General features: G+C 42.7%; 1 protein-coding gene across 1 annotated transcript in view; it reads left to right on the forward strand.

Moving 5' to 3' along the window:
* The window catches only part of Wls (Wnt ligand secretion mediator), a 107,838-nt gene that overhangs the window by 78,210 nt on the left and 5,616 nt on the right, over positions 1 to 24,012 (forward strand). The window contains exons 4-11 of the mRNA XM_070025753.1: positions 413 to 574; positions 1,693 to 1,829; positions 2,644 to 2,812; positions 4,715 to 4,812; positions 5,135 to 5,198; positions 11,303 to 11,446; positions 12,542 to 12,625; positions 20,569 to 20,722. Coding sequence (XP_069881854.1) covers positions 413 to 574; positions 1,693 to 1,829; positions 2,644 to 2,812; positions 4,715 to 4,812; positions 5,135 to 5,198; positions 11,303 to 11,446; positions 12,542 to 12,625; positions 20,569 to 20,722 — 1,012 coding nt within the window. The remainder of the gene's footprint in view (positions 1 to 412; positions 575 to 1,692; positions 1,830 to 2,643; positions 2,813 to 4,714; positions 4,813 to 5,134; positions 5,199 to 11,302; positions 11,447 to 12,541; positions 12,626 to 20,568; positions 20,723 to 24,012) is intronic.

Genomic DNA, 24,012 nt, shown 5'->3' on the forward strand with positions numbered 1-24,012 from the left:
GAGTTCAAACCCAGTGACTGACAAAAAGAAAAGAATAATTACTCACTAAAAGTGTAATGGTGTTCAATAAGGGCTTCTTCCAGAACATTAAAAAGTTGGCTGCCCCCCCAGAGCCGTGGGAGTCACCAGTGACTGAGGCCTGGTAGACCAGAGCCCATGCTGTGGTACTCTGGGGAGCTGAGAAAAGTGTCCAGGGTTAGAATAGACTGCTGCTTCTAAACCAAGAGTTTTATCTCAAATGTTTTTGGGGTGGACACCATGCAGTCAGTGCTCCTTGGTAATAGCCTGCCCATCTAATGGGTACCTTTAAACATTAGCTTTATATAACCTTGGTGATATGAGGCTGACCGGAGAGCATTCAAGCAATCTTTTGGAAGTTGTGACCAAATCAGATCCTCTGCTTTTCTTCCAGACCCCAGAGCATGAGGGCCGCTACTATGAATGTGATGTCCTTCCGTTCATGGAAATTGGATCCGTAGCCCATAAATACTATCTTCTAAACATTCGGCTGCCTGTGAATGAGAAGAAGAAAATCAACGTTGGGATTGGAGAGATAAAGGATATCCGGTTGGTGGTAAGTGAATGAAATTTATCCACTAGGCAGAGGATCTGAAACTCTGGTTCCTGGACATGTGTATTGGAAAGGAACTCCATCTCTTTAGCATTTGTATGCTACATTTGGCCTCAGTTGTCTCCTCTGAGAAATGGGAATAACAGCACATCCATGGTAGCTGAGTTAATTTGTGTGAGAGGTTATAGAAAGGGAAAACCATACAACTATTGTGCCCATATCTTAAGTTCATTATAATGATTGTATGGTGATGATATGATTGTGATTGTATAAAACAACAATACCAAGGTAAAAGTAAAAAACAATGTTTTACTGTTCAAAGCACAAATATTAAAGAGAACAATGGTGTTTTAGGTCCTTCCCATTTTACTTGCTTAATTGGGGGAAAAGTAGAATGTGGAGGACATTTGCAAATATCTAAAAATAGTCATACAAGAAATACACACTTATAGATTGGAAACAGAAAGTATAGGTAGTATATTATAGTATATTATGATTGGAAATTACACTATATTATAGATTGGATATTAGAAAGTATAGGTAAAGGCACAGAAAAGCATAGCAATTGTATGTAATTGCCTACCATCTACAGAAATAACCACTGTTAAGGTTTTTTTATATATATTTCCTCAAGGGTGCTTCAATGTATATGCACAAATGCATGTTCGCACACACACACACACACACATACACCACTCCTCAAATATATATGTGTGTGTGTGTGTGTGTGTGTGTGTGTGTGTGTGTGTGTGTGTGTGTGTGTGTGTGTGTGTGTGTATTTCAACTTACCAGATACATGGACTTCACCATTGTTTCAAAACCTATAGAAAACCTTTTGATCTTATTCTTCATCATTCCCTTACTAGAATGTGAACTCATTTGTGCATTTTAATATATATTTCTATAAGACAACGGTTGCAGAGGGGTCAGGGGTATATGAGGGTAGTACATTCTGTGAATAAAAACACTTTATCTTGAGAGTTCAGCAGACAAGCTTCCCAATCCCTTGCCCCCAAAATGCATTTGATGGTTCAATAATATTAATAATAATACAAAGATCTATTTACCAAAAAAAAAAAAGGATGTATTTACCTTTGCAATTGTGATTGGTATCTCTCTAGGGAATTCACCAAAATGGAGGCTTCACCAAAGTGTGGTTTGCCATGAAGACCTTCCTTACACCCAGCATCTTCATCATCATGGTGTGGTACTGGAGGAGGATCACCATGATGTCCCGACCTCCAGTGCTTTTGGAAAAGTAAGAACTGCTTCTGAGCACTCACAAAACACTGGCTTCCCAGGATGTACCACATGGGCCTGTTCTTGCTGGGGTTCTGTTCAAGCAGTCACTGCCTCTAAATCTGGCTCTCCCATTAAATGCATCTTTACAAGTTAAAAAAAACTAATCCTGTTCATTTAGGTGTCTAACCATTTCTGGAAAGTGACTTTATGTATCTTGTGGGGTGCTAAGGTGTGTGAACAATTCAATGACATAACATTGGTATTTTAATAGAGAAGTAGTAGCTCATAGTGTGGACAGCCAAAAAGCAAAAGGAAAGCTTTTGGGGTCATGAAAGTGTTTAAAATCATTTATTACTGAAACAAATGTGCTGGCATAACTTACATAATTCCTAGTAATAACAAGTGTCTTTAATGATTAGGTGAATGCTACCCTGAGATGGTAAGAGAGGACAAATGTATTCAATCCTATCTGGTTAAGAGACCAGTGGTAGAGGAAGAGAGGTAGCCAAAACATAGCAGACAAAAATGGTGGAGATCTGAGAACTAGGGGGCCGAGGTCATGAAAAAGCTTGCATATCTCACAAGAATTTGAAATTAATCTTGAAGAGACTGGGATGCCAATAGAAGTTTGGTACCACTAGAGTTGGTATTAGAATAACACATAGTCTTTCAAGGGCCTAAGCTCCTCCTTTCAGTAATGATGTCACCTCAGGTGGAAACTCCCTATGAAATGACCCTGTCCCAATAAGTAAACTCTTAGGCTTCCAGAGATGCTTCAGATTTTGGGAAATCTGCCTCACCTTGGATTTCTTGCCTTCTTTTCATCTTAGAGTCATCTTTGCCCTTGGAATCTCAATGACTTTTATCAATATCCCAGTGGAATGGTTTTCCATTGGGTTCGACTGGACCTGGATGCTGTTGTTTGGGGACATCCGCCAGGGCATCTTCTACGCAATGCTTCTCTCCTTCTGGATCATCTTCTGTGGCGAACACATGATGGTAAGAGCTCTCCAGAGAAACGAGACACATTTGTACCAGGCCTGTTCTGTGTGGGCATACCTACCTGTCTCTACTTCCTGCCAGCTGTGGATGAGGCCAGGTGAAGCTAGTGGTTACAGGTGGGAGTTCAAGGGTCAAACTCTGCCTCACACTTCTTCATCTAGTAATCAGCTAGATGAACTTAGCAAGTGATGTATGTTAGGTTCCTTATCTATAAAATGTGAAGTCCTGGGAATTATTGAATTCAGGACTTCATACCTACTAGGTACTCTACTACTTGAGCCAAACGTTCAGCCCTTTTTTGCTTTACTTATTTTTCAGGTAGGTTCTGAGTTATTGCCCTGGTCTTGGTCTGTGATCCTCCTATTTATACTTCCCACTTAACTGAAATGGCATGTGTATTCTACCACACCTTGCTTGTTTTTCAGATAACTTTTGCCCAGGCTGGCCCTGACTGTGGGTCTTCTTGTATCTGCCTCCTGAATAGCTGAGATGATAGGCATGAACCACTGCACCTAGTTCTGTATAGGATTTTTATGAAAATTAAATGAGATAATGTGAGTAGGTTAGGAAGAAACACATGCACAGTTCTTTTGTTGCTGGTCCTGGGGCTTAAACTCTATGCCTGAGCATTATCCCTGGGCTCCTTTTGCTCAAGGCTAGTACTCTACCTCTTCAGCCACAGGGCCACTTGAGGCTTTTTCTCTGTTTAATTGGAGATAGGAGTCATGGACTTTTCTGCTCAGGCTGCTTCTAACTATGATTCTCACATCTCAGCCTTCTGAGTAGCTGGGATTATAGTCATGAGCCACTAGTGCCAGGCTTACATACACAATTCTAATGATAATTATTATTTCTCACTCTTTGGCTTTAGCTGTGCATGTCCTGTTTCCAGGAACATGTTCACCACCAGAGAATGTGGGCCTGGCGCTTTCTAGCTGGCAGTTTGTCCAAATGCCCTAGTGACACTTGTTACCCTGGAACACTGACCTCTTTAAATAGACATCAAATTCTATTTCAAGATAAATTGAGGGCCTATGAGTAATACTGGGGGCCATCTTTACACTGGCTAAGATATAGCTACACCAATTGGAACCTGGTCCTCAAGGCGAACATAAAGAGTTCCTGGTAGAATGAGCTGATTAGCATTCCACTTGTGTCCCAGACTAGGCTCAGATAGTCCCGTGCCTTTCCCAGTTTCTTCATCTCATTCTTCCATGTTATTTCTCTGTGTGCATTTGCATTTCTTTCATGAGGAATTACCCAACCAAGGCATGGAGGCAAATGCTGGTAATCCCTGTGCTAGGTGGCTAAGGTAGACCCCCAGTTTAAGACCAGCCTGGGCTGCATAGTAAAACCCTATTTAAAAAAAAAAAGGAAGAAAGAAAGGAAGAAGGAAGGAAAGAAGAAGGAAAAAGAAGTCAGTTCTGGCTTTAATGAAGACAGGGAGAAAATATGTCTATCTTTCTACTTAGAAGTGATCTCCTGCACTGGACATTAAATACCTTAATGTCTTTATCCTCTATGGACAGTGTCACCTTTACAAACACAGGTTCTTAGCCACACAGCAATTTAATTCTGAAGTGTTCTTTTGTGCAGCACAGGGCTCCCCCTGCCTGGGGTCAGAGGCCCAGAGTACCCTGTTCTTTGTTGTTCCTGTAGGAGTCCTGGGGATGGGCCTTGTGATTGATCATTTGTTCATGAGCCAGAAATGCTCCCCCACCACTTCTCCATCCTAGAAGTGAGTGGCCGGGACACGGAGATTTCTTTTCCTTTTCTAGTGCTAGAGGGTAGGTCTCAGTGCTGATGCACCATAGGCACTGTCTGGATGTCCAGATGACCTAGAGCATTGCTTTGCTTTTCTCCTGGCTTTATCTCCTTTCCCAATTTGCGTTTTCTCAGGATCAGCATGAGCGGAATCACATTGCAGGGTATTGGAAGCAAGTTGGACCAATTGCTATTGGCTCTTTCTGCCTCTTCATTTTTGACATGTGTGAGAGGTGAGTAGATACCTGTGAGAGCTGGAATGTATATTGCCCTGTCTACTCTTCTGTCATTTTGGGAGGAGTTTGGGGAAGGAAAATGGTAATTGGAACTTGAGGAATAAAGTCAATGGACATGCTCACATGGTCAACTATGGCACAGATTGAGTCTTTTATAGTTACAAAGCACATTCTACCAACTCCTTTTCTTTGTGAGGCTTATCTAAATACAGGCCCCACCCCTCCAGCTGCAACAATAAGTCATGACCTGTTCTTTGCCTTTGTCATAATTGTGCCTTGTCTTTCCATCTCACTTTTTTTTTTTTGTTTGTTTTCATAGAGGAGTACAACTCACAAATCCCTTCTACAGTATCTGGACTACAGATGTTGGAACAGAGCTGGCTGTATCCTTCTTTGGTGGGTGCAGGGTTTTAGTTCTTCCCAAAGCTGCCTTGTCTCCAAGATCATTTCCAATGCTGAGCTGATATTCTCCATGTGTGCTCAGCCAGAGCTTTGATCTCCCTACCAATGATAAAAGCACAATTAAGGCAAATAATGAGAAGAATTACCTCTTGCTTTCAAGCCCTGGTGAAAGGAGGCCAAAAGAGGATGTTAAAGGCTGTCCCTAAGGCAGAGGGATCAGAATTGCTGGTATTAACCCACTGCCTGTCTAAATGATCTTTTCACACTGTTTACTGCGAGGAGTGTGACAAGCTTTTCCCTGAGGCTGGGGGTGGGGGTGGGGTTCATCTATGGGCCCCTATGGGAAAGCCAGTTTCTGAAGTTGCCTGTGTGTGAGCCTTCATTCCCAAGACTGAGTGGAGATAAAGCTAAGGTGATTAGTTCCACAGGAGCACTAAGGCTTCTGGTTGGTCACATGAACTATGTCCATGTCATCTGCAAAAAGCAGAAGTGACAGTCTTAGCTTATCCCTGTAAGGATACTGGATTTAAATATTTTAGCATTTTTGGAATAATACGTTTAGTGCTCTGAGAGGAAAAAGCCTTTCCTCTAGCATGGGGAGGAGGGCTGGGGTTGTATTCTTTCTGGATGGCTCCTATCTTTCCATGCTCAGCCCTGACATTTATATCTGTTTGTTAGTAGCATAAAGATGAGAGTGGACCTCCACCCTCCCATTCCCAAATATTGGCTGCACAGTTGGTTACAGTGTCATGTCTCATTCCACTCTGTCCTTTCACCAATAGGAAACAAAATTTTTTTTTTTTGTTTTTGGTTTTCAAAAGAAACCACATACCCATCATTCCAGAGTACTATCATCAGTCATAGGAACGTAGGAGAAACTGCATTAAACACACTGCTTAGAGAAATATCCCTACCAAGTTCACACTCATTAAACTATTAAATAGGCAATTTGGGATGGAGCTGCTCTAGCATCAAGTGGCTGGAGATTGTCACCCACCGTTCACACCTCACGCTAGTCTCAGATTGGGCTCTGAAAATGGGTCTCAAAATGTTCTCAATGTTCCTGCAACTGCCTCCTCTGTGCTTAGAAAGACAATTGGGTGGGATGCGCACAGGAAAAGTAATCACACTACTTTCTTCTAGCCTCGTATTCGTATATTCTCTCTTTAGCTCTGTCTCTCTCATTTTTATTATTATTTTTCATTTTATTTTTTGCCGGTCCTGGGTCTTGAACCCACTGGACTCTGTCCCTGAGCCTCTTTGTGCTCCATGTTAGCACTCTACCACTTGAGCCACAGCACCACTCCCAGCTTTTTTCTGAGTCGTTTATTGGAGATAAGAGTCTCATGGGGACTTTTTCACCCAGGCAGCTCCTCAGATCTCAGGCTCCTGAGTAGCTAGAATTACAGGCATGAACCGCCAGGCATCTGGCTTCTCTCTTTTATCTTGAGATAGATCTTGCCTATGTAGGCCACGCTGGCTGCAGACGATAGTATGTAACTCAGTTTGGGCTTGAACTCACAATCTTCATATGTCAGTCTCCCAAGCATTGGAATTGCAGATGAACACCACCACACCCAGCCCTCAGTCTCTTGATGGCTCTTCCTCCTCTCGGTAGTGACGAGGAAGCACAGAATGGAGATCTCAGCCAGGTCTGTGGCCTTAAAAGCCATCTAGATTCTACGTTATACATCAATACAACTTATCCCTTTTCCCCCAACCTAACTCCTGAGTCCAGTGTCTTGTTAGCTGTCCACCTGATATCACTGCTTACAAGTAGCTGAAAATCTTATACTCTGCAGTGTGGTAAATGTATGTTTGTCGTCAAAAGAGAGTCTCCATTAATGTTTCTTTTAGGTTGTAAATACCCAAATTGATAGTACCTCATCCATTATGGGTGAAGAGTCTCCCAGGCAGAGAGGCAGGCAGTCCAAACAAACTGATCCCCATCCCCATCCCCCATTGCCTCCATAAGCTAGCATGCCTTTACTATTCAAGCAGATCTGCGAGGCATGTGTGTGGGGAGGAGGAGACAGGATTTGTGGCAGGAGACCACGGCCAACTTTAGGACAGAAAGGCTCTTAGCCACTTTGTTAATGAGAAGTGGAAACTGGGGCTGCAAGGGGTGGGGGTGTTGGTCAGAGAGGCCCAGTGTCCCAGCCACGGCCCCCTGGTGGGAAAGGACAACCCACCCAAATTTAGCTTGAGCAGCAGTGGCCTCCAGACAGAGGCTGGAGAAACAACTGGGAGGATTCTGTTTCCTATGCAGTTTGGATTCAGGCAGAGTAGAGGACTCCAAGGGACCCTTTGGGACTAGTTTGCAAACAATCTCAGGGTGCCTGGCAATAAGTATGGAAAAAAATGTAAGCAGCAAAGTGTTGGGGTGGATAGCAAAGGGAGGCCAAGAGGCAAAGTTCCAGGGCGTAGGTCTGAGATGTAAGTGGGATTAAGGCAGCAGCTAATGGGACATTTTCCAAGAAAAATGTTGCAGGCCATAGTCTGCCAGGATCAGAGGTGCACAGCTGGGCTGGTGAAATGTGCACCTGAGGGACAGACCCACCAGGACAGGCAAGGACAGCCTTCTGACACTGTGTCTAGCCTCCAGTCATTTGAATCTGTCCTGATGACTTTTGAGAAAAGGACTTGCTTTTGTTGCAGGCAGAGCCTGAATCCCATTCTATTTTTCACTACAGCTTAGCTGGGATGAGAGGCATGCACCACAATGCCAGCTTCTTCCCTTGCTATGAACTCTCACGGACTATGTTGCCCAGGCTAGCTTCCAACTGCAAGCTTCCCAATTCTAACCCTACAAGCAGCTAGAATTATAGATAAGAGCACCCACACTCTGATTAGATTGCAATTGACAGAAATATTCTATATCAATCTATATAACCTATATAATCATCTAAAAAACTTGTACTGCACTCAAATTATAATGAGCTCAAAAAGTGTCTTGCAAGAATAAGGCTAAGGCCTGGCATCCTAGCTAAGCAGGTTGCCTTTGTAAGCAACCTGGACTGGAAATCCTTGAGCCCATAATCCCCCAAGAACCACCAAGAAGATAGAATTTGGGCTGTGGCCCAACTGGTAGAGCACCAACTTTGAGTGTAAAAGCTAAGGGACAGTGCCCAGGCCCTGAGTGAAAGGCCAGCCCAGGCACACACAGCTAAGAAGTGTCCTCTAGGCCAGTAACTTGGTGGCTCTGACATCACTGACATCATGTGAGGTCATAACCATGGCTGTATATATAGGGGGCAGTGACGGATGGACTCTTGTAGGTAGCTGGGAGGTTGGAGTTCAGTTGGTTGGTTGCGTGGTGATTTCTCAGGTTTTTGGATTTGGTTTGTTGATTTGGCTTTGATTTTTGGGTTTTTGGATTTGGATTGTAATTTGGCTTGACTTTTGTACTTTTGGGTTTTTTTTTTTTATCTTTTTTGTTTTTCTGTTTGTTTTAATTGTAATTTTTTCCTTATATTTCATTTCCTTTTTCCTTTTTTCCTTAATTTCTTTTACTTCTATTATTTTAGTTCTTCATTTTGTTTTCATTATTTACTTATTTTCTTCATTCACTATTTTTTTAACTTGTTTTCAATGAGGTAGCATTTAGGCATTTTGTTGATTATTTATCATTTCTTCTATAGTTACATATTAGATTTTGTTTTCATGATAGATATTTATTAGATACTTATATTTTATTATTCATTTATTATTTACATTTTAGTGTGTTTATTATAGTTATTATAGACTTTGTTTACATTTTGTTCTACTATATTTTATATCTTTTATTTCATTATATTTCATTGTATTTTATTACATTTTTTCCATTTTGTTCCATTTCATTGCATTTGTTCTGCTTTGTTATATTTGGTTTTGTTTTCTTTATTTGTTCATTTATTTTCTCCCTAGACAGCATCACTAGGGTGCTGTGTAGGATAACACAGTAGAGAGGCGAGGTCCCATCAGGGCCTTGAGGCCAGTTTCTCAGACAAGGAGCTCCTCAGGGCCCACTACCAGGTGCTGAGGACCATCCATGAGGGGGGCTTTGCCCCCATCAAGTTGGCCAAGCACCTGCCCACAGACACCCTGGTGACTGTGAAGGTCTTCGACAAATTCAACAGCCCCTCTTTGCCACCAAAGTGGACATTTCTAGGTCTGTGGAGCGCCCAAACATCATCAAGCTCTATGAGGGGGTAGAAACAGAGGAGAGGTTGTACTTGGTGATGGCGTATCCAAAGAAGAGGCCGTCGGTGTGGCAAGTAATGTGCCATCCCTGGCTTAAGCCAATTAAGGCAGCATCACCAAGCCCTAGCCAGCCTGTCTGAACCAGCCAGACCCCACCATCCTGCTCATCATGGTGTTATACATGAGATTTAACCCAGAGGAGGTGTGGGCAGCCCTGTCACGCAGAACATTTAATAATAAGAGGGCAACCTACAGCATGCTCAGGGAGCAGCAAGATGAGGGCCAAGACCTGATCTGCCTGGTGAGGCGCCCGCTTCCCGGGCCTCCACCTTGCCCCTCACCTTCCAGAATGTACAGGTCAAGAGAGCCAGTGTTCCTGTGCGCCACCCCACTCTCTGCCTGCATGCTAAGCAGCAGCAGCAGGAAGGTGGCAGGAAAGGCACCAGGTCAGTGTGCCTCCCCTGTCTTCTCTGGAGACCCAGCATAACTGGTACAGAGTGGAAGACTGAGGGCAGCAAGCCCTCCCTCTGCTCCAGCAGCAGCAGCAGCAGCAGCAGCAACAACAACTACACTCCCCATAGGCCAACCCAGTGAATTGACCTGCCCAGCCCCTGAGCAGGAGAGGCAGGTGGGCCACAGGGCTGATTTTCTCCCTCCCCCCACCATCCTATACAATATATGGACAGGGGCCACACAGGGGTAGAGGGATATCAGTGTGGCTGCCCCAGGTCCAGAAGCATCTGATCTGAACTGGAAGGGCCCAGGGGACCCAGAAGAGAGTATCAAGCTGCCCTCAGGACCACCAGCATCAGAAATGTCTGCCTGGGGCACAGAGCCAGAGATGGAGGGCAGCACCCCACCTCCCCCTGGTCATGCAGCAAATGGAAGAGGCATGATCTGGAAGCGGCTTAAGAGGAGTGTTTTAAGTTGCTTTGAAAAGATGTGCTGCTGCTGCCTGCCTCATTAGGACAACCCCAAAGGAAAAGCTGCTCCCTGTGAGTGGAGAACAGCATCGACAGCCTGGAAACCAGCTCAAGTGGACAGGCAGAAAACCATCACCATGCTACTCGCCTTGAAGACATGCTGACCATGCCTGCAGACAAGCTTCCCTCTGCTGCTACCTCCAACGTTCACACACTTCACTTTCTTTTCCTTTTTGTCTTTTTCCCTACATTGGGTACGATTTCTAATGTTGTTCCTGTGGTTCTCACCAACTTAATAAATCGTTATTCTTGGGGTGGGGGCCGAGGGGAGTGTTCCCAATGAGTCTCAAAGTATACGGCCCTATCCGGTGCCTACCATTCACACATGTCTTTCTGCTCCCCACTAGGGCTCCTGGCGGCTACAGCTGATCTACCCTCCAGAGGTCCCCTTCCCATCATCCCAGGACATCTAAGTATTACTTATAGAAATGCCCAGAGACAGACCAGTGCTTTCCAAACACATTTACACACTGTTTTCTGACTCTTAGAGCTCTGATTCCATCTATCTAATGTGGGAATTGGGATCTTTATTTGACCTCTTCCGATGACTTGAATGCAGCTTTTCTTTCCCATAATCAGTATGTAGCAACCATTATCTACTACAGTAGTGCCTTTCAAACTCATAACACATTTGAATCTCCTAGACACCTAGTTGATTCTGACCTATAAGGTCTCAGATAAATCCGTCCTGTGCATTTCTACAAGCAGAGTTCAGTTTTTTTCTTATTTGACTTAGAAAGCAACTTCCCTTCCATGGAACTGTTGGGTAAGAACAGCTGCTACCTCCACTCACTGCCCTTAGAATGCCAGCTTTTAGTAGTTGCCTCCAAGTTTATCCTAACTACCTGGGGACCAGAAAGTGTCACGCTCGCTCATCTGTGGCTGTGGTGAATCTACCATTTCCTTTACTGGATGCTCAGATGGCTTTCATCATTGTGGCAGGGATCTGCCTCTGCCTCTACTTTTTGTTCCTGTGCTTCATGGTATTTCAGGTGTTTCGGAATATCAGTGGGAAGCAGTCCAGTCTTCCAGCCATGAGCAAAGTCCGACGGCTACACTATGAGGTAAGCAGCTGTCCAAGCCCATTCTAGAGCTGGTACTCATCATCTTCAGCCTGATGGATAAGCACAGCCCGTGGAGGTTGAAAGGCTTTACTTTCAAATACACATGGAGAGCTTTTCCATAGGATCACTGGGCAGATGTAGAAGCTAAGTCCTTCTCCAAGAAGCACCTAGTCAGCTAGCAAAATCTCTCTTTCTGTGGTAGAGATAGGTTTCTGCCTTAGATAGGATTGAGGTTTGGTTTGGGGTGAGGCCTTCAGCAGAGTTCCCTTGCCCAGAATCAACCCTAAGATGGGCTCATGAATCCAGGCAATCAGTTTTGCAAACTCTCAAGTATCCAGCAGGTTCTCAGTTGCAGTTTGCTCCTCTGTTTCATAGATTAGATTTTTATTTTAGAGAAACGCTTAACACCTCTAAATCCTTAATGCAGGCAGCACGTTCTTCATGTTTCAAGGATTCCTTTGGCTCGTGACTAAGTGGTATGCTAAGACACTGGAGCCTGGTGACTCTGTGGAAAGAGACGGGCACACTTCAGAACTCCAATGAATTTATATGCAGTGGATCTGCACACCAGGGGCCCTGATTAATAGGCATTACACCCTGAAACACACATTCCCTTAAATCCTGCTCTCAGAAAATCATGGGTGCTTTCCAAGTTTTGGCTGTCTCTATAGTTAGAGTGATACATGAGAAAATGCAACCAAATCCACTTGTCCTTATTAATATGCATATTTCTTCTTGTTCACTGGAGCAGACTTCTAGTACAACTGCAGAAAACTTGGATTTGGTAACTTTGAACCCTGGCAATGAAGCAGAACCAGCTTAGCAGGGAAATTAGCAGCCTCATGATGTGTTATGAATATAATTTCCAGGCTCTCTGGCATCCATGTTTCATGAGAGATAAGAACATAGGCAATATTTGGCCCAAGAATTGTCTCACCATATTCACCTTTGAATGTGCAGAAATGTTAGTACATGAAATTATTTTGCTGTCATCTGGTATTACAGATTTCTTTCAAATGAGCTATTCATAGATTTATACATGGAGAACAGGACTTGGAGGGATATTAAATGATTCTTTTTGTCTTTTCCTAATAGGGGCTAATTTTCAGGTTCAAGTTCCTCATGCTTATCACCTTGGCCTGTGCTGCCATGACTGTTATCTTCTTCATTGTCAGTCAGGTATGTGTATCCTGTGTGTCCAAGGAGAATATCCCTGGAGAGGTCTCTCTACAATGCACAGAATATTCTGAGCAACTAAGACAATAGGGAGGCACTCGTTCTGGGTAGCTGGTAAACTCTTGTTGATTTTAGACCTTCTTAGCCCCCTTGCCACATGGACTTGACAGTTCCTTTTATGTAGCCTTGTAGAAGGTGAAAGTTGCAGAATCAATGAAAAGCCTGAAACCAGATTGAAAGGCACATATTTCAATTACTTAAGAGAATAAATGTTTAAAGCCCTATAGCACAACATTAACAAGCAAGCATTAATTTGATTAGATCTTTATCTAGCGTTAACATAGATCCTTTTGTAGTCCATCATCCATATCTTGTAGCAATTATTTGGCCATTTAAACAGGAAATGTAATTCAATGGAAGCTTATCTTCCTATTGGTTATTTCTCAAACTCAAAATTTGAGAGTGAAAATCTTAATATTGATCATGATAATGATTTAAAATTACTGGTAATTTGCTGTGGAAGTTGAAAAGTATTTAAATCTAACATGTTATGCATCTATATCATTCATTTGGGCTTCACAAAAAAAACTAAGTAGGGCCAGAACTATGATCTTAGTTTGGTAAAATATGAAATAATCTAATAATCCATTTATACAGTTTTCTGGCTGGGTGGGATGTGAATGGAAGACTTCATAGTTCGAAAGTCTAAACTTTCCTACTAAGTAATATGGTCCTCCCCAAGGAAGGTTGCTGTGTAAGGACTATGGGAAATGGTGTTGCAAAGGGATTAGCAAAGAGTCCCTGGAACGGTTAACCACAGGAGGAACAGCTGGGTTCCTGAGAGAGGTAAGGTGGGAGGCCTTGTCCAGATATATACAGGTTGGAGCTCAGAAATCTGGTCCTTCTGACTCTTTTGTCATTGCTCTATTATCCACATATCTGGGTAACATGGAGAGTTTTATTAGAGCATATAGAGCCTTGGGATAAGACAAGCAAGTTACCCTCTGGTGCACGGGCTCTGTATGGACTCCTTTGGCAACTTGATGAAAGCTTCAGAAGTCTCCTCAAAGAAGGTTTCTAAACAAGTGATGTAAAATACTTTGAATTTCAAAATGGTATCATATATGTGTGTGTGTGTGTGTGTGTGTGTGTGTGTGTGTGTGTGTGTGTGTGTGTGTGTGTGTGTAGTTAGCTAGTTTGTGTGTTACAGAATTACTAGATCAGGAAACATCATGGTTTCTATTGATGTGTTTTGTTTTGTCAAAGGAAATAGTTTCAGTCAGATAGTGGTGAAATCTTTTTTTTTTTTGATCGGTCGTGGGTCTTGAACTCTGGGCTTGAGCACCGTCCCTCAGCTCTTCAGCTCAAGGCGAGCGCTCTACCGCTTGAGCCACAGCACCACTTCCAGTTTTCCAGTGGTTATTTGGAGATAAGAGTCTCATGGGCTTTTCTGCCTGGGCTGGCTTTGAACCATGATCCTCAGATCTGAGCCTCTTCAGTAGCTAGGATTACAGGCGTGAGCCACCGGCGCCCAGCTGAAATCTTTTTCCTATTCCAGTTTAAGAGTCCCTTGAATGCCATCCCAGGCAACCCCAAATTGAGAACCAGAGAGTGCCAGCATTGCTACCAGCTCAGATGAAGGCCAAAGTGCAAGTGGAAAAAAAAATCAAACAACCCCTGCACATTATAAGCTCTGTCCTCCACATCTGTGTTTGTGTCAGACTGCTCATTTAGCAAGCCTTGCAAACTTTTCTCTCTACTTCAAATACAAGTAAAATGGGGAAGATTCTGAGGGAGATTGTTTTTTTTCATTTTTTCAGCCAGCTAAGGTTCAAACACTTATATTCAAGCAAGAGTGACTGTGACATGCTTTTACTGTTTCTGTGTAGAAGAGTCCTCTTCCATCCTCGCTTCTCACTTCTGCAGAGTTCATTTACTTGAAGCCAAGATCCTGTTCCCTAACATGGCTGCACATTGCTAGAACTTAACCTTATATGTGTTTAATTAATTCACTTCTGAAAGCAAGGGAAGCCATCTTCCAAGAAACATAGTTTGAAGTTTTTCTTTGGAGAAAAGTATTAATACTCCATTACCCCAGTATCTGGCTCCAGCCTGTGGCTGACTTTTTATTTCTGCTTCCATAGTGGGCCACTGGAGTGGATTTCAACTCTTAAGGGGGTAGCAATGAGGCCTTTTGAATTCCATTAGCTCCTCACATTCCTCCTGCTGTTTTTTTTAAGGTTTATTTATAGACATCTAAGAAGTTTTCCAGCATAGCTCTCGGTGTCCCAGGTACTGTATTAATATAGTCATCAGAGGATTTATTTTCTAATGTCATTTTGGAATGTCAAAGCAATGAGCTCACCTGAAAGGGAACCCATTGGGTAACTTTTTGAAATGGATCCTAGCTCGAGGTAAAAGGAATGTTTTAAAACCCCCATTATACTCTCAGCTTGCTGGGAGAGCTTGTATTTAAGCCCCATGAAATATAATGCAAGAGGATCTCTCCAGGATACTGAGGCTGTGTGGGCAGTAATGAAAGGCCCACAGGAAGCTGGCACTGCGGTGACCTTGAGGCTTTGTAGCTAGGGGCTGAGGTGCAGTCTTTTAATGCCTGCTATTTTAATGGCCTCGGTCATAGCAACCAAGAGATGGTACATTGCAGTCTGGTCTTTCAGCCCCATTCCTCTGGAGGAGAAAGAGATGTTCCATTTAGAGGTGGTGGCCAAAAGGGAACAGAACTGTGGTGGCTGAGGAGAAGGTCACTGACCTTCACTGAAGGGACCTCAGGTGCCTGACATTCAGGTCAAGCCACATGCAGCAAACTCCCTGAGAGCCTGTCCCCAGCTCTGTGTGTGTGTGTGTGTGTGTGTGTGTGTGTGTGTGCGCGCGCGCGCGCGCGCGCGTGCGCACACGCACGTACCCATGCGTGCACACGCTCACTTAATTCTGTGACTTACAGAGTGAATATTTCCAGTAAGAGAGCCCATGTCTATCTCAGGTTTGGAAATATCTTGTTGGTAAGTGGGGAATGCTGGTTGTCAAGACTACTGGGTGTAAAGGGATTTGACCTTCGCTTGGCTTCAGGGGTATAATTGGATGGTTTCACACAAAAGTAAATTGTTGCGATGTTAAATCAGGAAAAGCAGTGTGTTTTAGAACTAAGACTTAGGTAGAGGGAGAGATGATTTTTTCCTTCCTCTTTTTGGTTGGGGCTACCTAATTTGTTTCTCTGAAAGAGGAGCCTTTCACCACTCTGCCTTGCCATTAATAAGACTTCGAATCTCTAAGGCCTGCTCTGTGGAGGGCCGCTAATTGTGGTTCATCTTGGTGGGAATGTACTCAGATCTTAGAGCATGTCTCAGGCATAAGTGATTGAGAGAAGAGAGGGGGAAAAAACACAATCCAGTCTCCAAGCAGTGGGGTTACAATGTCTATGTGGTTCAACACTTTGCCCTCAGCAGGAAGTAATGTATTTATAGATTTCAATTTCAGTGAGTTGATAATTGTGCAGCTGTGTTCTGAACAATGTGCATATCCCAGAGCAAACACGAGAAGAGGGGATGAAGTGCTATTTCCTTCGTCAGGTTCAGTTCCTGTACAGCCCTTATTATATAAGCTTCTTATTACTATGATTTTTCTGTAAAATCATCATCATCATTATTATTAACACAGTCATCATTATTATTGTTGTCCCAGTAGTGGGTCTTGAACTCAGGGCCTGAGCGCTGCCCCTTAGCTTTTTCACTCAAGGCTAATACTCTCCCACTTGAACCACAGCTCCACTTCTGGGCTTTTGCTGGTTATTTGGAGGTAAGAGTCTTATGGACTTTCCTGCCTAGGCTGCCTTGAGAGAGTGACCCTGGCTTATTAAACAATACCCTTGTGTTGTTTAATAGTTAAAAACACCTTCTTCTGGAGTCAAACTTAGGGCGCTATGACTTTTCTAGTTAAGCAGTCCAGGGCAAAGTATTTTATTTCTCTCTACAGAGTTGTTATAAGGCTAAATACTCTCTTTTATGTAAAATGCTTAGCATAATTTCTGGAACAGTATGAGCATTGAATAAGTGTTAACTATGGGTATCCTTGCTATGACATCTAGATTAACCATTCATTCTAAGTAATAAGGAAGGAATCCAATGGAGAGCAGTGTTTAAATGAACTAACACTTGTCACATTGACATCTGTTCTATGGACCACAGTGTTTCTATTAGATATCCCCCTTTTTCCTTCCTTTCCTCTCTTTTTTCTTCCTTTTTTTTCCTTTTTCTACCTGTATCCAATGGTATATACACACATTAGGATCCTCTACTTCCAGAGACACAAAAATCTCTACCTTCTAGGAATACATTCAGGGGGCTTTTCCTGAAGCCTTACATAATAGTAGCTCCTACACACTTGCCACCTTCTACCGTCTAATGGGTATTATCCTTTCACAGGTTTTGCCCATAGGATCTCCTTCCTTCCAGGCCCAACATTATCATCACTCACCAATTATGTCTCAAGAATGTTTGTCACCGCCCCCCTTCTCCCGCAACCGCCCACAAAGCCAACAGAATCTAACATTCAGAGCCCAAACAGTAGCTCTGAATCTAATTGTCTTGTCACTCAGAGCCTCAGTTTCCCTTCTCTAGACCAACTCCCGAGAGCTGCTGGCATGACCTCTCTTTACCCACCCACTGCAAGCAGGACCCACATCTATTGAAGCTGCTCCTCACACAGATTGCTCCACGGTCCTTCTTCCATCCTCACAAAGTTTCTGCCTCCAGTAGATATTTCTTAAGAGTTTTCATCTCTCTATTTTCTATTTCCATGCATCGTTGCAACATCTCTGCATTTTGTTTGCAAATTTCTGTTATGCACCATTGAGCAACAAGCAGAGAGGTCAGTCATGTTACTAGACTATTAACATCTTTTTATTAATAATCTGTTGGTAGGCTGAGATCAGGTGGATCACAATTCAAAGTCAGCCTAGGAAGAAATGTTTTTGAGATTCCCCTCCATGAATAGCTGTATGGGCTGACATGTGCCTGTCATGGTCCAGGGATGTGTCCAAGCAGAAACTGAGATCCTATACCAACATGAAACACAAAATGAACACATAGTGACACAGCACCTACCGAGTACATATGAGGCCCTGAGTTCAAAATCTAAGTACCACAAGAAAATATGTGTTTTTCCAAGATGTACAGTTTCTTCTAGGCCCTTCTCCTAGTTGCCCTAACAGTAAAAGAGCTGCCATATTTCATCTTTTAGCTCGTTGGCTACTGCCTTACCACATGTAGAAGAGTCCCAGTGTTAGCACAGTGAACAAATAGATTCCCAGAACACCTTCCACCATGTACATTCAAATCATAAGATGTTCTAAGTGCTATAATTTTTATAAAGTTAGGATGTTCTGTACTTAAAAGTAGGAAGAGTGGTATTTGGAGACATTTCTAAGAAGCTGAATGCCTAAAATCACGGGTGGTTACAAGATCCTTCTTTGCCAAGTAAATACTCCTAGACAGTTCACATGGCATCAACTATTTTGCAAAGTAAATAAGTTCATGGTGGTGTTTGTGCCACAAGTACAAGTAAATTTATATTTGCATTACTGGGCTCACTGACACTGAAGGTCTTTCCAAAGGAAAATCTTGAACTTTACACTAAGTCTAGTGCCCCCATGGGCTCTGGGGCACACAGAAATGTATGGAGGATGCAGACACCTATTCTAAGTAGCAGGTGAGATAAACTGCTTGTTTAGATCTGACATTTAGATCTAACTCCTATCTTAAAATTTAAAAGTAGCTCCTGGAGTGGATTTGTATAACTCAGTCTCATAAGCTGTCACAGAAGTATTTATCCATACATTCTATTATCTCTAAGTAAAATTACTGGTAGCAAGCAGAAGTGGTTAGTTTAATGTCAAGGGTCTCAGAGCTTTACTAGTCACTCAGTTCAACAGCTCTGTTGACAATGCTTATTGTAATTCATGTGTCTTCAGACAGCCCTTAAAACACTTACCAAGTGATTATCACAGGCAAAACAGCTTCAAACATCTCTTGCAGAATTACAAAGCACAGAAAGCTTCATAATTACCTTTGTGTGTGACTTACCTAGAATGACATTTAGAAAATAGTATTTATTGTTTACTGTGTGCCAGAGTTAAAAAATTAAACTTGGTTCTCCTCTATAATCATGCAAGTTTTTATTTATTTGCTTGCTTATTTATTTAGTCGGTCCTGGGACTTGAACTTAAGGCATAGGTGCTGTCTCTGAGCTCTTTCACTCAAGACTAGTATTCTACCACTTTGAGCTACACCTCCACTTGTGGTTTTCTGGTGATTAATTGGAGATAAAAGTCTCACAGACGCTCCTGCACTAGCTAGCTTTGAACCAATATCCTCAGATCTCAGCCTCTTGACTAGCTAGGATTACAGGTATGATCTACCAGCACCCAACTAAGTTTTTATTTTATACTTAAGTAAAGTTTAAAGTCTTCAATCATACTTGTCTTATTAAATACATGAGATGGTAGAGCTCAAGGGTAGCCCAAATGGTAGAACACCAGCTAAGAAAGCAGAAGGCCCTGAATTCAAATCTCTGTACTAGCAAAAAAGAAAAAGAAAGAAAGAGAGATAGGGAGAGGGAGAAAGAGAGAGAGATAGGGAGAGGGAGAAAGAGAGAGAAAGAGAGAGAGAGAGTGCAAGAAAAGCAAAGAAACGTGCACACCTGTGGCACATTAGATGCTAAAGACCTGGCAGAGCTACTCTCCACCTGTGGGTAGTTTATATCTGGCTAGGAAGATGGCAGAGGAGGATTTACAATTGTGGATAGAAGTTTAAACACAATCTCTTTCTTGGGGATAACAAGAGATTTGCTTTTAGGGGGAAATATTTTTCTAGGTGATGTTAAAGTATGGCCAAGATAAAAACCAGTAATCCCAGGCTCCTGGTGCCTCTTGCCTATAATTCTAGCTACTCAAGAAAGTAAGATAAAGAGGATCAAACTTCAAAAACAGCCTGGGAATAAAAGTTCATGAGATTGTATTTCCAATTAGCATGTAAAATGCTAGACTGGAGGCATAGCTCAAGTGGTAAAGCTCCAGCTATGAATAAGCATGCCTAATGAGAGAGATCCTTAGTTTAAGTCCTGGTACCAATCCAATCCACACACACACACACACACACACACACACACACACACACACACACACACACACCTGGTACCAATACACACACACACACACGCACACACACACACACACACACCCCAAAAGTGGTAAAGCTCCAGCTATGAATAAGCATGCCTAATGAGAGAGATCCTTAGTTTAAGTCCTGGTACCAATCCAATCCCCCCCCCCCCCCACACACACACCAAAAGTGGTAAAGCTCCAGCTATGAATAAGCATGCCTAATGAGAGAGATCCTTAGTTTAAGTCCTGGTACCAATACACACACACACACACACACACACACACACACACACACCTGGTACCAATACACACACACACACACACGCACGCACACACACACACACACACACCCCAAAAGTGGTAAAGCTCCAGCTATGAATAAGCATGCCTCATGAGAGAGATCCTTAGTTTAAGTCCTGGTACCAATACACACACACACACACACACACACACACACACACACCTGGTACCAATACCCACACACATACACACACACACACACAGTCCTGGTACCAACACACACACACACACAAACACACACCAAAAATTAAAAAATAAAGATTAAAAGTCCCTGACTTTGTGCTTGACACATACCTCCTCTTCAGTTGACCTTGAATTATATTAATATGATTGAAAAACAGATGCTGTCTTACATGGAACTTAGCTTTGCCATTTGTAGAAGAGACCTGGTTTTCATGTTGATTGGTTTTCTATATTGATATTACATTTCTTTGTGACTCACTTGAATGTTACTGTTCTTTTTCTACAGGTGACAGAAGGCCATTGGAAATGGGGTGGTGTCACAGTGCAAGTGAACAGTGCTTTCTTCACGGGCATCTATGGAATGTGGAACCTCTATGTTTTTGCTTTGATGTTCTTGTATGCACCATCCCATAAAAACTATGGGGAAGACCAGTCCAATGGTAAATCTTTGTCTTTGACATAGGTTCATTATGGAACAATAGGCTTGGGTCCCTCTAAGATTTAAGTGACTAAGCTCTAGGTTCCTGCAGGTTTTATCCTCTCAGAGACAGAGACAGGTACTCTGATACTACCAACGAAAAGTCAACATAAGCTATATAGGTCTTAAAGCCCTCATTTTTAAAATCTCTAAAGTCAATAGTGGTTATTTCATTCTATTCTACAATATAACCCAGTTTCAGTGCCAAAAAAATCAAATTTGCTTTGATCAATTTTTTTTCAACAAAATAAGTGTTTGCAAACTATGCCATGTGTCTTCTTCCAATTTGAGAAATAAGTGTCTAAGATCAGGTGAATTCTGGGCCCTGAGACAGAAGGTGGTTCATTTTTTTCCTCATTTTTCTTCAAGGATGTTTGATTTGGTTTTGGTTTTGCAAGGCTAGGGATCAGATCTCTAGGGTCTTGCCTATACTAGATAGGTAAGTGATGTTCTACTGACCTATATTCCTAGCCCTTGAAGAGCTTTGTTTTGACAAAATATTCAAACCAATAACCTCCTGTTCCAAGACTTTCTTTTCTTACCCTACAATCACAGAACTCTGAGATGTTGATGCTATAAGGAACTAGCGAATTTAGATAATAGGATCATTTTAGAGAGAAGGAAACAGATTAAAAGAGCTTGTTGAGGTTTCTCTTAATCATGGCAGAGGGAAATGATGACTCCTGACCAGATCAGGAGTTCACATGTAGGTGTCCTGGTAAACATCCATTTCCTCTCACAATAATGTTGCCTCCAGTCACACCTGCTTTATCCTAGGTATGCCTTTGCTCTTCCCCAAGCATAAGATGCATGTCACTGTCTATGGACAGAGACCAATGTGGGGGCAGCTCCTCAGCACCAAGGACTGGCCTGGCTTTTAAAAGCAGGATTCACTGAGTATGTGTTGAATGAATAGATTGCATATTGTGCCCTGGGCTTGATATCTGGGCTTAATAAAACCTTAACCATTTTTTTCCCGACCCAGTCAAAATGCTGCCGCCTCCTTGAAGACTATGCCCAATCACGCATACTAAAGCCCAGCAAATGGCCTTTTCCTGGCATGTTGGAGGGTTTAATAATCAGATAAGTTTGAATTAGGTTGATCAATGTTAATGAGGTTTTTGCTGCGAGTCATCTTAATGTCTTTGGTAAATTAATTTGTACTAACAGTCTCTTAGCAAGAAGTCGGGGGAGGGTGAGACAGCATTTTCCCAAGTTATTAAATCACTTGTCCCTGGAGCCCTTTGCCCAGGCAATATGTCTTTTGGAACTCATGGTCTCCAGAGCAGGCTTAGGGGACTGTGATTCCTCTTAGGAATCAGGTGACTCCTGTTATTTTGGGGGGTAGATATAGTGGAAGAGCCCTCTCATGTCTTTGCTCACCTGCAGAAATGTTTACTCCCTAGGGGGAGTAAACTGATTCTTTAATGATGCTTCTATAAGTGTTGAATGAACATTTTTTTTTAGAAATTAGAGTTTAACATCACTCTTCCTATATCACAGGAAGGGAAGCAATGTTGTGAAGAGGAAGGAGGAAGCCAGATGATCACATGGAAATAGGGACTCAAGGGAGCAAGGAGAGCTAGGCTCTGTGCTGGAGTCAAGGGCAATGGGGTGGCCTCGCTACTGTCTGTCTTCATACCGTATGGACAGTTTCTATGCAAAGAGCAACCTGACCACATCTCTTCCTTCCCAGTCTTTGGAGTAAAAACTTCTTGCCATATTCAATTTTAGGTCTATCTCTGGCCATGGGTCCTGTTAAAGATTTGACTCACCTACTTCCTGCTCAGCTCTTGATCTGACCCGATTCATTTCTAGAAGAGGTAGAAACCCCCAGCTTCCCTTCCATTGCTAGTACTCATACATGTACTATATGCATGTGGGCAGGAAGGCTCCCAGACAGTGAACTCCACACAGCCAGCACAATGGCTGATGGGCAAGAACTTTGATTTCAGTTCATGGTCAGCCTGCTAGGTGGACAGAAACCACATCGCCCTGTCCTTGATTTTAGTAAGGGGCGGGGGGTTTCTTGTGTTCTAGGCAAGAACTACCTAAAGCAATCTCTGCTCTTCTGGGGTGTTGTAATGATCAGCACAGTTACTATAAATAACGTAGATCTTGAACAGTAACTATGAACTGCACACTTTAGCTCCATGACTCCTTCTGTTTTTTGTTTGTTTGTTTTGTTTTTACCATGAAATTGCTGGCAGGTCTGTTGACTCTGTGCACGGTTTCTATGAGCTGCAAGGGATTGCTTTAAATCCTTCTGAACTGTGAAATTCTATGCTTTGCTTCATTCCTGCTAGGAATGAAGTGGTGGCCCAGAGGGTGATCTCTGTCATAGTAAGAGTGTACTCAGCTTCAGCATTACTAGGCAAGTAGAAGATGAGCTAGGGCCGAATCTGCAGAGTCAGGTCCCAGGCAGCTTTTGTCCAGGCTTTTGACCCTACACCATAGCCACCCTCCACCTCACAGTGAAGAACTGATATTTTCCTCATCAGAAGACCATTTGTTTGATGCATGATTTCACAGCCAAAGAAAAGTATCAGTAGGAAGCTACATTTCCTGATTTCTTTCTTAAGGGGCATTTAGAAATAGTCATGGTTGATGTGGATTGTCACTAAAATAGGGATGTGCCACTGGCATTTTGTATCCAGGTGCTAAAAATGCTACATTCCCTAACAGATTCTTCTCTCCCCCCATTCCTGAGGCTTGAAATCAGGGCCTGGGCACTATCCCTGAGCTTTTGTGCACAAGGCTAGCACTCTAGCACTTGAGCATTAGTTCTACTTTCAGCTTTTTGGTGGTTAATTGGAGATGAGTGTTTCACAGACTCTCCTGCCTAGGCTGGCTTTGAACTTTGATCCACATATCTGAGCCTCCTGAGTAGCCAAGATTACAGGTGTGGGCCAATGGCACCCACCTCTCTGGGTAATTTTACTTTTAAGTTGGTTTGAACATTTTTCCTCATGTGCTCCTAAGGTCTAGAGCCAAGAATCCAGATTTCTTTCTGTGGAATAAATCTTATGTATGGAGTACTTCTTGCCTGGATGCGATGGTTAATGGTTGGATTGCTAGGCAAAACCTGTTTCCAGGAATTTGACAAGATTCTGATGCCAAAAAAAGATATGAAAGAGAAAGACTCATTGAGAACATTCTTTTGTTTAGGAGGTTGAGAAAGATATAAGATGTGTGTGCAGTGGATGTGGGTTGGAAAGGAAGAAAGTGTACAATATTAATAATCATCTTTCC

This window comes from Dipodomys merriami, unplaced genomic scaffold (genome assembly GCF_024711535.1).
Source record: "Dipodomys merriami isolate MVZ:Mamm:240054 unplaced genomic scaffold, mDipMer1.0.p SCAF_172, whole genome shotgun sequence".
NCBI classification, from domain to species: domain Eukaryota; kingdom Metazoa; phylum Chordata; class Mammalia; order Rodentia; family Heteromyidae; genus Dipodomys; species Dipodomys merriami.